The sequence below is a fragment of the Rhincodon typus genome, chromosome 26 (genome assembly GCF_021869965.1).
Source record: "Rhincodon typus isolate 14 chromosome 26, sRhiTyp1.1, whole genome shotgun sequence".
Classification (NCBI taxonomy): domain Eukaryota; kingdom Metazoa; phylum Chordata; class Chondrichthyes; order Orectolobiformes; family Rhincodontidae; genus Rhincodon; species Rhincodon typus.
In genome coordinates, this window is record NC_063357.1 from 44,514,970 (window position 1) to 44,528,797 (window position 13,828).

Here is a 13,828-nt window from a genome sequence, read left to right on the forward strand (position 1 = left end):
TACAACTTGGACTCTGGAGTCCATTACAACTTGGACTCTGGAGTCCAATAAGTGAGATTGCATAATAGATGCACCATGTTAACTAGAAAACTCCTATTTTTAGCTAGCAAAATGAAGATTTAAATAGAGATTTAATTAATTTTGAACCCATAAGACCCCCACACCATAATCAGATTTGTATATTGAGCTGAGTTATCATAGAATTTCACTGTATATTTAGTCTATAAAGCTTACAGTATTAAGTTAAGACTATAAAGTTAACCATTGCAAATAGATTCTGATTGTTCCTTAGCCTGTGCAGGACCAGCGTTCAGCTTTAGTACATCATTATCAAGTTCTTAAATATCATGACAAATATTCTACCAGTCCCAGTTTTTAAATGAACTTTGGCTGTGAGCAGTTTGAGATCAGAATGTGCTCATTGTCATTCTTTGATTCTTTGCAGTTCAGAGTTGCAGCTGGTGACACCTTTTGACTACTTCTTTATCCGTAGTGACCATTTATCTCTTTCTGTTTGTAGAGTTACAGTCTCCTTTAATATCAATAACAGCATTCCCCCAACAATGGAGGAGGAACCACAGGAAGGACAGAAGGGTTCAGAGAATGAGGTGAGATGGATTGAACTTCCACAGTACTCTTGACAGTCACCTTGGTAAAGTTGAGAGGTAATTAAACAGGCATTAATTAAACAAACTCCACTGTGTATTGTTCATCCTGCGCCCTGGGTTGAGTGGGATTTTGTATGGATAGGAGTCAGAGCTGGAGATCTGTCTGTGTGGACAGAATGTACATGGGTATTTAAAAGTCCTTTAAAGCACCATTTTTTTCCTAGAATCCCAAAGCAGGCAATATTAGAACAGTGAACGTCATTGTTCTTGATAACTGGCTGGGTGCAAAGTTTGAAACAGAATGGGTTGAACTTGAACTTTTAAAAAACCTACTTGGGTGTACGAGTTCTGTTTTTGGAAGTGTGGTCTCACTGGGTGCTACGGATAGGTGGATCTGGGTAGATCAAGGTATGTGGAAGGTAACTTGCTATAGGCCTTACCCTCTTACCCTTGTACAACCTAACGTTATCGCTACAGCAGTATTTAAATGAGGAACGTGAGGACAGGTACAAAGAGGACTGTACCGCTTACACCATTGCTCCCAACTCGTGTTGTGTGTTTATGCTGTTTGAGGGCTTTGCTTTGTCATCTTCTTTTCGTCTGCTGGAGAGTAGCAGTCTCTTCCTATTAGTCTGCTGTCACTGGGGAAAGGAAAGGACAGACAGGGGTCCACGTGGCAAAACCTATAAAATGTGCAGCAATAAAACAGGCCACTCAGCCCAGCTTGTCAGTTTACCTGCCACATGAGCAATAATGTCCCAATCATATTAATCCAACCTGTTCCCATTCTGTCATTTTTCTTCACTCGTGTGTCTTATCCAATTCAAGTATGTTTCTGCATCTGCCAGTTTTAACTGCATTTCAACGGGTAACCTCTCAGAGGACTAGGCTGACTTTACTTCACTAAATTTGGCTTTCTTAACCTAAAGAGCGAACAATTATTTAGATCAGCCCTCTCAGTTTATACTGAAGTTCTCGAAATATTGATGTGACTTGAATTGCCCTTTAAAGTGCAATTGGTTATTGTGACAATATCGTTTCACATTTTGTTTTAACAGACTTCAAATGTTAAAATAAGTGAACAGTGATTTCACTTTGAGATTGTGTCAAGTTTTGAAGTCCTTCACTTCTGAACACTTGTGCTGGGTTGGATTTGTCTTGCTTTTTGTGTACAGGACATAAAACTGGGAAATTTTTAACATAGTTAGGTAGATGCCAGCGTTGTAGCTTTACTCGAACGGCTTGGCTAGGGAGCAGCACAAGTCTTGGGACTAGGTAAGATTGGGGTGACTGGTGGGCACAGATGAGTTAGACTGAACAGTCTGTTTCTGTGCTGTACGACTATGACTCTAAGTCTTCAGTACTGTTGCTGGAATGTTGACAAGGCCATGGTCTTCGTAATATCCAGTACCTCCAACCATTTTTTTGATATCAGGTGAAGTGAACCAAATTGGTTGAAGATTGACATGCGCGATATTGGAACCCCCCCCACTGAGGGTGCCGAGATGGATTGTCCGCTCAGCATGTCTGGCCGAAGATTATTGCATTTGCTTCAGTTTTATCTTTTGCACTGATGCACCAGGCTCCCCTGTCATTGAGGATGGGGTTTTCTGTGGAGCATCCTCCTCCAGTAAATTGTTTAATTGTCCTCCACCATCCATGACTGGATATGGCAGGACTTAGCTAGGATCTGTTGATTCTGGGATTACATGTCACTTCTGTTCAGCACGAAATTAGTTCTGTTTTGTAGCTACACCAGGTTGACGTCTGTTGTTTTTAGGTATGCTTGGTGCTGCATCTGGCATGCCATCTTCACTCTTCACCGAACCATTTTTTGCCTTGATAGTAGAATGAGGATCTCCCCTGCCATGAGGTTACAGATTGTGATTGTTAACAATTCTGCTGCTAATGCCTCATGGATGCCTGGTTTTGATATGCTATATCTGTTTGAAATCTATCCCATTCAACACTGTGGCAGTACCCCACAGAATAATGGAGGGTCTTCTTAACGTGAAGGTGGGATTTTTATCTCCACAAGGACTGTGCAATGGTCACTCCTGACATTGTATTGGATAGTTGCAGATGCAGCAGATAGATTGTAGGCTTTCCCCTTTTGTTGCATCCCTCGCTACCTATTCCAGGACATGTCTGACAAATATGTCCTTTATGACTTGACCAGCATGGTCAGTACTGGTGCTGCTGTTGATGATGGACACTAAAGTCCCTGCCCAGCAGGCATTCTTCACCCATACCACCCTCCACACATCCTCCAAGCCGTGCTCGACATGAAGGAGTACTGAATCATCAGCTGAGGGAGGACAGGAGGTGGTAATTATGAGGTTTCCTTGCCCACGTTTGATCTGATGCCACAAGACTTCATAAATGCCCTGTTTTTCAACCCAGTTGACTGAATGTTGCATCTGAGAAGCCTCTTCAAAGATCTCTGAGTTGGTCCTTTTAAGTTATTCTATGGGCATAGCCACACAGAAGAATCCACTGGTCTCACATAACTGACACTTGAAAGATGAGGCATAATACCTGGATTCACTTGATTCATGAAGAAATTGTACTTGGGCATTCATTGCCCACTGTTAAGAGAAACGGAAGTAGAAAATTAAGGGTAACCAATGAAGGCTTTTGGGCAGTGGGATTGAATTCAAGAAGGTGATGCTTATAAACGTCAGTGTCCTCAATTCATTTCCTCATCCTTTTCAGTCTTTGATATTGTTCACATTTTTCCTAATTCTATCTGATTCATCAAGTGTTATCCTTCCATCTTCATAACTCTTCCTTTTTTTTATTAACTCCATCCTTGTCCATTTTATTTCTTGCCATCCAATCATTTGGGGGAGGTGATGGCCTAAGTAGTATTATCGCTGGATTGTTAATCCAGAGACCCAGGGAACGTTCTAGGTTCAAATTCCGCCACGGCAAAAGAAAATCTGGAATCAAGAGTCTAATGATAACCACAAATCTATTGCCTATTGTTGGAAAAACTGTTAGTGAACAAATGTCCTTCAAGGAAGAAAACTGCCATCCTTAACTGGTATGGTCTACATGTGACTCCTGACCCACAGCAGTGTGATTGACTTTTAACTGAAGTTGGGGATGGCCTAGCCAGTGGCGCACTCGTTCCATGAATGAATAATAAATAAAACCTCCTTTTTAACATAAAATTCTCACTTCCTTACCCATCCCCACACTGCCTCACCACCACTGTGGGCCATGCTGGGATATGGAAGAAGCCTACTGACAGTGCCCAGAGGTAGCAGGTCAGGGAAAGCCAGGAATTAGTGCAATAACCAGGCACAAACCTGCTGTTGATTGAGCACGTGCAGGTAGGACTCCTTTGCTAACACAACACTAATCTGTACGAGTGAATGGAATGTTAGGTTTTGCTGAGATTCACTTTTGAAGGATGTGTCCAGTTTTTGAATATTTGAGATGCAGCGTTGAATATAAACATACGGCTGTTTGTTTGAACAACTGTCAAATTTCCTGACTCACTTGTGACTCTTTATTTCAGGGTTTGCAGATTGTCTAATATTTTAGAAATAACTGATGTCAAAAATATATTTTGACAGCTTGAGCTTGTTAACTTGTGTTTTTTTGCGGTATTTTAGACCCACTCCTCATTCTGTTTGCATTTAAATGCACTAGATATTTGGAATTGTAAACCATTCCCATGAACATTTTTAATCCTGATCAAGCACTTAAGCCAGCAGTATTATGGTTTCTCAAAAAAAAGAAATATTAATAACCATAAAGTTGTGAAGAGACAATATACATCAGGAAGAAGTAACTGAATGAGTTGAAGCTTGCCTTTTTAAAAACTTGAGGCTGGAGAAGCAGCTGAGGGGAAATCTTGAAGGAAGAAAGAAGAGTTAAGAATTGGATATTACCCAAATGAATGCTGAACTACAAAGAGGGAACGTATTTTGGACAGCTTGCACGGAGCTTTGAAGATACAAGGGGGAAATCTCAGGAGCAATGTTAGTGCCATTCTAATACAGAGAATGACTGACTGTGCTGGGTCTGGTGGAGAGCAGTTGAAAGCTAAGGAAGAGATGCTGTAAGGCTCTCTACATATATTGTTGGTGTGTTCAAGTGTTGGCTGTACTTGCGTATTTCTTATTGTTTTTGTTGATCTAAAGATGTGATTTAAGTTGGTGGAAAAGTGAAAATAGCAGTTAGAAGGTAACACCAACAGTGGAGGAGTTCTGAAACATACATTTAAAGTAACAGGTAGTAGGCTAAGAATATCATAAAGAAGACCTGTAAAAGGTGAGGCCTAATATCTGGTCCATTTGAGATGTGAAGAAGTTGTATCTATATGTTCAACGCCCTTAGCAGAGTGCGATTAAATATAGAAAATTCAGGAGTAATCTAAGTGACTGTTAAGATGATTAATCAAATTGATAAAGTACTTATAATAATTATTCCATTGTAAAGATTGGCTAATTCCCCATCAAATCCACCCCCCACCCAATTTAAACGCACCACACACCTGCACGTTGTAATCCTCACCTATACTGTTGTTTCTCGACTAAACTGTTCCCATCTTCCACCTTCCATAAACCTAAATACTGCTGCCTCTGTCTAGGTTTTCACTTTTCTCCCCATTCTTGCTGACTACACTGATTCCCAATCCGCCAGGCTTCTAATTTATATGATTAAAATTTAGTGATTGAAGCATTTAACTGCATGAAGACTAAGTCAGAGAATGTGTTGGTTGAACAGGATCATTTGGAAGAAAGAACACAGCTAGAGGTAATGGGAGAGAGTTGGGGGTAGGTGAATTAAAAGTCTGAATTCATTGAATTTTGCTTCTTGCCCCTTCCCCCCCCTGCCCCTCCCAGTTTAGGAAAGCAGCTGGGTCTCTTGGAAGGTTGGTGTAACTTGGAATCGTGACTTTGTGTACATCTAAACAACATAATAAGAAGTCTAAAATGTCATCTTCTATCTAACAAATAATTGAATTCTTTTACAGCCTGAAATTATCTCGACCCCAAACTTTGTTGTGGAAGTGACCAAGCTGTTGAATAACCAGAGCCTGGTTTTTGACTGCCACTATCCTGAAGATGAGGTGGGTATTCATGTTGGCAGTTAGTCAGAAAGCCAATTATAGATTTTTCACTTTGTTCTCCACAAAATAGCATGTGGTGATCCAGTGTGCCAACAGGACTATATTAGGACGTTACTGAGATTTCAGGAAGCTTCTTAAAACACTTAACCCAGGCTTTGATCAGATATTTGCAGGTGATCTCACTGAGAGGCAGTAAGTAACCTGCTGGACAGACCCTTGTGGAACTCCAAATGTGATGTTGAAGAGGCAGTCAATGGAACTGCACTGTTTATTTCTATATGGGTGAGAGTGGAATCTGGTGAGAGCAGTCTCCTGTTGGGGACTGAAGAGTGTTTGGAATCTGACATGATTGTAGAATCTGCAACACAGAAGGTCGTTGTTCAACATATCGTGTTTGTTCCAACTGTGAAAGAGCTGTCCAACTTGTCCTACTCTCTGGCTTTGTTGCCATAAACATGAAAGTTATTCCTTTTGAGCAGTTATCCAGTTGCCTTTTTAAAGTTCCTATTCAGCCTGCTTTCATTGTCCTTCATTCCGTCTTCATGGGGAGGACAAGGTGCACAGGCCACACAGTGTTAATCGTTCACTTAGGACACTCTTGGTGCGAGGATGGAGTGGAAGAAGAGGCGTGGAGTTGGTTGTTCTTTTTATTCACTCATGGGAGGTTGGCATCACTGGCTAAACCAGCATTTATTGCCTTTCCCTAATTTCCCAGAGGGCCGTTAAGAGTCAATGGCATTGCTGTGGGTCTGAAGTCATGTAGACCAGACCAAATAAGGACAGCAAATTTCCTACCCTGAAAGTCGTTGGAGGTTACAGCATGTTCAAGGATCTCTGAAAGATCAGGCGTATACTTTTATGGGGATAGTGCTAATTTAAAGGAAGTTGGTACAATGTCTGAGGAACAGTTTACAGTTCCAACAGGGATAGGACCAAGAAACAGTCAGAATTTATTAGAATGGGATTGTAGTTGCAGAGCAAGATGATTTGTTTGGAAAGAGAAAATAGTGGCATATGGCAAAGTTCGCTTTTATTGCCCATCCCAGCTGCCCTGGTAAGGTGGTGTGCTACTTCCTTGAACTGCTGCACTCCATGTGGTGCAGGGACACCCACAGTGCTATTGCAGAGGGAGTTCCAGAATGTTTCTGAAGGAGCAGTGTTGTATTTCCAAGTCAGGATGGTTTGTAGCTTGGAGGAGAACTTGCAAGTGGTGGTGTTTCCTTTTATCTGCTGCCCTTTTCCTCTAGGTGGTAGAGATTGCAGGTTTGAAAGGTGTTTTTGCATGATCCTTGGAAAGTTGCTGCAGTGCATCTTGTAGATGGTACTGCTGCTACTATGCATTGATGATAGATGCAGTGCTGATCAAACTGCTTTGTACTGGATGGCATTGACCTCCTTGGGTATTGTTCGGCTGCATTTATCCAGGCAAGTGAGGAGTATTCCATCGTTGTGCCTTGTAGATGGTGGGCAGATTTTGGGGAATCGAGGTATAATGTGCTACAGGGTTCAAAGCCTCTAATCTGCTCTTGTAAATTTTAAATTTGTTTCTTAACACGTGATGTTTTAAATTTAAAATATCAGGATGGAGAGCTTTACTCAGCAAAATGAAAAACCTGGGGCAGTTCTTGCCCTTTAGGATGATCATGAATTAGTTTCACTAGAAATAAGAGTGGTGTTTCTTCACGTCAAACCACATCTTGCAAAATGTGATTGTGACAGTCAACTGCTAGTAAGCTTGAGTTTGTACACCTCCAACTGGAAGGGAAGGCAGGGGGTAGTGTGGCGGCTTGATAAGTTACAAGGCAACAGGAAACTCTGCAAACCGGTGAGAAAACCGATCACCAGTGTCCTACTGAGTGGTCGAGGCAAAGGATCAGGAGATGTTTAAAGAGATGGGTCCTTTTTGTTTCACTTAAATTGAAGTTAGAAGATGAGGTTGGGAACAAAGTTTACCTTTTGGATACAAAGACTGTATAAGACTATGAGAAGGCTAAGAATATGCTTTGGAAAACTGAACAATTCCATGGTGTTGACATCATATTTATTAACTATTCCCTTGTTGCCTAAGGAGGAGGGGGTGAGCCTTGAACGACTGCCATCCTTGGTGCTTCCACAATGGGGTGGTGTTTGGAAGTTTGGGATGTTGACTGAGCCACAAATGGCTTGGTTATCCCTGTCCAAGTCTCAATGTGCCTTAATTAGAGAAGCTGTGATTGCTGTTCCCACGATGTTGCTGATATTAACGTTGCTATTTGGATATAACCCCTCAGTATGGCCACTCTCGGTACACTGTTTAAAGTGCTCATTGTTCATGCATTGTCCATTTTGATGTCTGAAATGACTGAATTGGTTACAGATTGGGCGTGGTGATGAGGATGACAGTGACATCTTTGCCATCAGAGAGGTCAGCTTTCAGCCCACGGGAGAAGACAGTTGGAAAGAAACCAGCTATACCCTTAATACAGACTCCCTTGACTGGGTGAGTGGGGGCAAGCAACTTGTTGAGTGTTGTTTATCAAAGCATGTTATGAATTTGTTTGAAATTCTGGAGTGAGTTTCCAACACTGAAACTTTTTCCTGGTATCTGATGAAAGTGTTTTCTGCTCCACCTGAGTACTAATTTGCTGGATTTGCTATCCACCTTCACCCTCCTCATCTGCTTTTGGGGTCTCCTCACTGCCTTATGTCTTCATCAGGAGCTGCTCAGCTTTTAGTGCTTTCTGACTAGCTACCTATGTATAAACCTTCGTGATGTGTTGCTCTGTTATTTAAACACAATGGCCATCACAGCAGAACCTGATCCTACCTTCACGTTATGTTGCCGTGGATATGGTCAGCATACCCATCAGTCATGCTGTTGAAATTTTCAGGTTGATGTTTGGGGTGAGGGCCATATATTGAGTTAAGAAGAGTTCTATCACTTCGTATGGTGTGCTTTGATCTTATGAGCTGGTATATGCAGGAGCAGTGTTATAGGTTTGTCAGTGATGTTCCTCAATGCTTTAGAGGCAGCATGACCATATTTGCATTTTAACCATCCAATGGCTGGTTTAGAGGTATTTGATTTTATATTTCAAGTGCACACTTATCAGTTTTAGTCAAGAGTACCTGCCAAGACTTTGGATTGGGTTGTTTGTCACAGCTTTATTGACTGTATATGCAGACCATAACCTCTGTGTCTCCCACAGGCCCTCTATGATCATCTGATGGACTTTCTGGCGGACCGTGGGGTCGATAACACTTTTGCTGATGAACTTGTTGAGCTGAGCACAGCTTTAGAACACCAGGAGTATATCAAGTTTCTTGAAAATTTGAATAGTTTTATAAAGTGTTAATCATTGACGTGTACAATTAACATTTGTCTCTCTGCCTCCTGGCAAAGATCATCCTGCAATGATGATGCTTGTTAAATGGCAGAATGATCCTTGGCTTTAAATTATTTCACAATAGATTTTGTACAAAGATATTCTTTGGTACTGAATGGCTCTGTGTAATTAGCATCCATCTCTATATAATGTACAAAGCAGCTTGGGATGCTGAAATACCCAAAATGGTGCCTCTGAATTGTACTCTAATTATGGAAGTGTGTGTGTGAGCACATTAAACGATTACTTTCTCCTCACAATATCACTGGCCTCAGATGTTCCCGTAAAAATGAAGTATTGATTAAACATGATGTCAAACTTTGGTTCTCCTGATTTCTTGGGTTGGGGTGGTGTAGGGTGTGCAATTCAAGTGAGCCAGGAAGATGGCATAATGGTAATGTTGCTGGAGTAGTAATCCAGAGGGGCATCTCTGTATCCTTCAGGCAGCAGATTCAAATGGAATTTAAATTCAATTAATAAATCCAGAGTTGAAAGTGAGTCTCTGTGAATGGTGACCATCATTGAATGTTGTAAAAGCCAATCTAGTTCATTAATGTCCTTTCTGCAGAAGGAAATCTGCTGTCCTTACCCAGTTTGGCCTTATACGGGATTCCAGATCCACAGCAATGTGGATGACTCATAACTGCTTCTGAAATGGCCCAGCAAGGTATTGAGTTGGGATGAAATGCTGACCCTACCAGCAATGCCTAATCTTATGGGGGGAGGAAAGAAAGGAAAAAGAGTAAGGAACTTTCTAGCGTTATATAATTCCTAGAAATGGCAGCTATATAACAATAACTCATTTCAAGCGTGGAGCTGGAGGAACACAGCAGGCCAGGCATTTCTGAAGGAGGGTCCCGACTTGAAATGTCAACTTTCCTGCTCCTCTGATGCTGCCTGGCCTGCTGTGTTCTTCCAGCTCCACATGGTGTTATCTCATTTCAAGCACTTTTTTTTTGCATCTTTAAGTTCAGGTATGAATTTTTTTTATTTCATCCTTAAATTCTTTGAAGTGGAATTTTATGTTTTGAAGATTAATGGATACAGGGGGCGAGCAGGAATGTAGAATTACAGAAAGATAGACGACTTGCATTTGTATAGCATCTTTATGACCTCTGGATGCTCCAAGTACTTTACAGGCAGTTACGTTTTGTAATCACTGTTCTATGAAACAACGCACCCTGTTTGTGCATAGAAAAATATCTTCGCATGTGACAGAATACTCCTGACTTGCCTGTATGAGTGCAGCACCAACACGCAGCACTTGAGATGATCAACACCATCTAGAATAAATTACTTGCTGAATTGACACCCTATCTACTTCCTTCACTGATGCCATCTATGAGATGCACTGCAGTAGCTCACCAATTTTCTTTGACCACTGCTCCCTGAAAGCACAAGGCTAGCAGATATATGGGAACACTACCATAAGTAAGATCCCTGCCATCCTGATTTGGAAATGTTGTTCCTTCCCTGGTGCAAGATTAAATCATGGCACTCCCTAACAGTAGTGTAGCTACATACCAAGGATTCCAGCACAAAGGGAAGTAGTTGTAATGTCATTGGACTAGTAATCCCGAGCCCCAGGTTAATGCAGTAGGGGCATAGGTTCAAATTACACTGTGGCATACGGTTAAATTTGAATTCAATGCAAATCTGAAATGAAACGCTAGTTAATGTGACAACCATGTAATTTACTGTTTGTTGTTAATACAATTTAAGAACAGCTGCTTCCCTGCTGTTATCAGACTTATGAATGGACCAGTCCTATATTACAGCTGATCTTTCCCTGTAGTTGTAATATGATATTCTGAATTCTGTTCTAATTACCCTGATGTACGTATGTAAGGCATCATTTCTCTGGTCACCATGTGCACAATGCTTCTCAGTGTATCTCAGTACATGTGACAATAATAAAATCAAATCAAAAACCTCACTTATGTCCTTTAGGAAAGGAAATTTGCTACACTTACCTGGTCAGGACTACCATCAGCTCCAGACTCAACAATGTGGTTAACACTTAACTGCTCTCTGGGCAATTTGGGATGGCCAAAAAGTGTTGGTACTGTTGCCTCTGTATTTACAATAGAAATGGAGGATAGCTTGCCGGAAGTCCGGATGAAATGAAAAGTGGATCGGGAACAGGGACTGATGTGGTTGAATGGAGGCAGAGGCTGTAGGAGCTGAACAGCGTGGTGGTGTGAGTATGTCACTGTGTTTATACTTTCGAAAGGAGTTCAGTTGCAGAATAGCTTGGATGCGAATGAATGTTGAAATGGAGCAGAGTGAGTGACCGTGAAATGAATTGGCCCTATTGTGTACTGAAAGTGAAGGGAAAGGCTTTTAATTTGTGTGAGTGAGAGTGAGTGCGTGCATGTAGGGCAGAGGAATTGACGGTGGAGATAGTGGAAGAGAAAGGCAAAGGAAAAAGAAATGTTTGGTCACAGTCAGATTGTATCATGAAATACTCGTGTTTTCCGTGTAGTGCTATGTGCCTTTACAGAGCCCGAAATGCAAGCAGTAGATGCCTACGGCCATACTAGTCTGAAAACGCCCGATCTCGTCTGATCTCGGAAGCTAAGCAGACTTAGGCCTGGTTAGTACTTGGATGGGAGACCGCCTGGGAATACCAGGTGCAGTAGGCTTTTGCAGCCACCGGAGGCTGCCCGCAGCTCTGCACTCTCACACTCCCATTCATCAAGCAACGTCCTTTTAACTGCTTGCTCATTCGCTCCGTCTGCTTGTCTCTTTCACTTTTTCTTGCCCCGTGACTTACTCATTTTCCTGCAGCCCACAAAAACATCGTAAATACTTGAGATTGAAGCGAAAGCTCCAGCAACAAAGCAGCGAGTCTTTTGCTGAAGAGCACAAACAGATGTTTTTTGCCAAGCGATGCCTCACTTTGGATTAGCACACTTCCCCGATCGATATCAGTGTGACCCTCTTTAGTAGGAATCTTCTGAACAGTGGTGTGGATAGGCCACGAAAGCAAAAACGTCGAGGTGAGGGCTTGATAGGTGACGGGAGTTTGACAAAATCTGAAGTCACCAGTCGACTTCATAGAACAGCGTCTCGACATGGTTAAAGGCGAGGAGAATGGGTCAGCAAACATAGCAAGTTCAGTTATTATATTGATGATAATCATACATCAGGAGCAATTAAGAAAAGTACAAAGAATAATTGTGAAAAACTAAAATCAAGGCTTATTATCTGAACACGAGAAGCATTGACAAAACATAGGTGTGCGCAATTGCACAAATGAAGATTAATGTTTCGATCTAATTTCCAGCACAGTGCCATGCCAATAAAGGACGTAAAACTGTACTAGGTGATATGTACAGCGTCCCTGGTAGCAGCTCTGAAGTCGTAGATTGTAAAAATACTGAAAAACAGGCAATATGTAACAAAGATAGTAGGAACTGCAGATGCTGAAGAATCCGAGACAACAAGGTGCAAGGCTGGATGAACACAGCAGGCCAAGCAGCATCATAGGAGCAGAGAGGCTGACGTTTTGGGCCTAGACCCTTCATCAGAAAAGGGGGAGGGGAAGGGGGTTCTGAAATAAATAGGGAAAGAGTGGGAGGCGGATAGAAGAGGGATAGAGGAGAGGATAGGTGGAGAGGAAACAAACAGGTCGAAGAGGCGGGGATGGAGCCAGTAAAGGTGAGTGTAGGTAGGGAGTTAGGAAGGGGATAGGTCAGTCCAGGGAGGACGGACAGGTCAAGGGGGCGGGATGAGGTTGGTCGGTAGGAGATGGAGGTGCGGCTTGAGGTGGGAGGAGGGGATAGGTGGGAGGAAGAACAGGTTAGGGAGGCAGGGACGAGCTGGACTGGTTTTGGGATGCGGTAGGGGGAGGGGAGATTTTGAAACTTGTGAAATCCACATTGATACCATTGGGCTGCAGGGTTCCCAAGCGGAATATGAGTTGCTGTTCCTGCAACCTTCGGGTGGCATCGTTGTGGCACTGCAGGAGGCCCAGGATGGACATGTCGTCTGAGGAATGGGAGGGGGAGTTGAAATGGTTCGCGACTGGGAGGTGCAGTTGTTTATTGCGAACTGAGCATAGGTGTTCTGCAAAGCGGTCCCCGAGTCTCCGCTTGGTTTCCCCGATGTAGAGGAAGCCACACCGGGTACAGCGGATGCAGTATACCACATTGGCAGATGTGCAGGTGAACATCTGCTTGATGTGGAAAGTCTTCTTGGGGCCTGGGATGGGGGTGAGGGAGGAGGTATGGGGGCAGGTGTAGCACTTCCTGCGGTTGCAGGGAAAAGTGCCGGGTGTGGTGGAGCTGGAGGGGAGTGTGGAGCGGACAAGGGAGTCACGGAGAGAGTTGTCCCTCCGGAAAGCAGATAAAGGTGGGGAGGGAAAGATGTCTTTGGTGGTGGGGTCGGATTGCAGATGGCGGAAGTGTCGGAGGATGATGCGTTGGATCCGGAGGTTGGTGGGGTGGTACGTGAGGACGAGGGGGATTCTTTTTTGGTTTTTATTGCGTGGACGGGGTGTGAGGGATGAGGTGCGGGAGATGTGGGAGACACGGTTGAGGGCGTTCTCGACCACCGAGGAGGGGAAGTTACGGTCCTTGAAAAACGAGGACAACTGAGATGTACGGGAGTGGAATGCCTCATCCTGGGAGCAGATGCGGCGGAGGCGAAGGAATTGGGAATAGGGGATAGCATTTTTGCAGGAAGGTGGGTGGGAGGAGGAGTATTCTAGGTAGCTGTGGGAGTCGGTGGGCTTGAAATGAATATCGGTTTCTAGGTGGTTGCCC

The 13,828-nt window shown here is 43.0% G+C and overlaps 1 protein-coding gene and 1 non-coding gene across 2 annotated transcripts in view; both read left to right on the plus strand.

The window, feature by feature from the left end:
* Positions 1–9,557, plus strand: part of LOC109921230 (complement component 1, q subcomponent binding protein) — an 11,446-nt gene extending 1,889 nt beyond the window's left edge. Inside the window, exons 3-6 of the mRNA XM_020521266.2 lie at positions 521–608; positions 5,599–5,694; positions 8,051–8,173; positions 8,883–9,557. Coding sequence (XP_020376855.1) covers positions 521–608; positions 5,599–5,694; positions 8,051–8,173; positions 8,883–9,029 — 454 coding nt within the window. The 3' untranslated portion in view covers positions 9,030–9,557. The remainder of the gene's footprint in view (positions 1–520; positions 609–5,598; positions 5,695–8,050; positions 8,174–8,882) is intronic.
* A 2,028-nt stretch (positions 9,558–11,585) lies between these two features.
* On the plus strand, positions 11,586–11,704 carry LOC125486206. The gene has a single exon (XR_007264898.1). It is a non-coding gene; the product is annotated as a 5S ribosomal RNA (ribosomal RNA).
* The last annotated feature ends 2,124 nt before the right edge of the window (positions 11,705–13,828 follow it).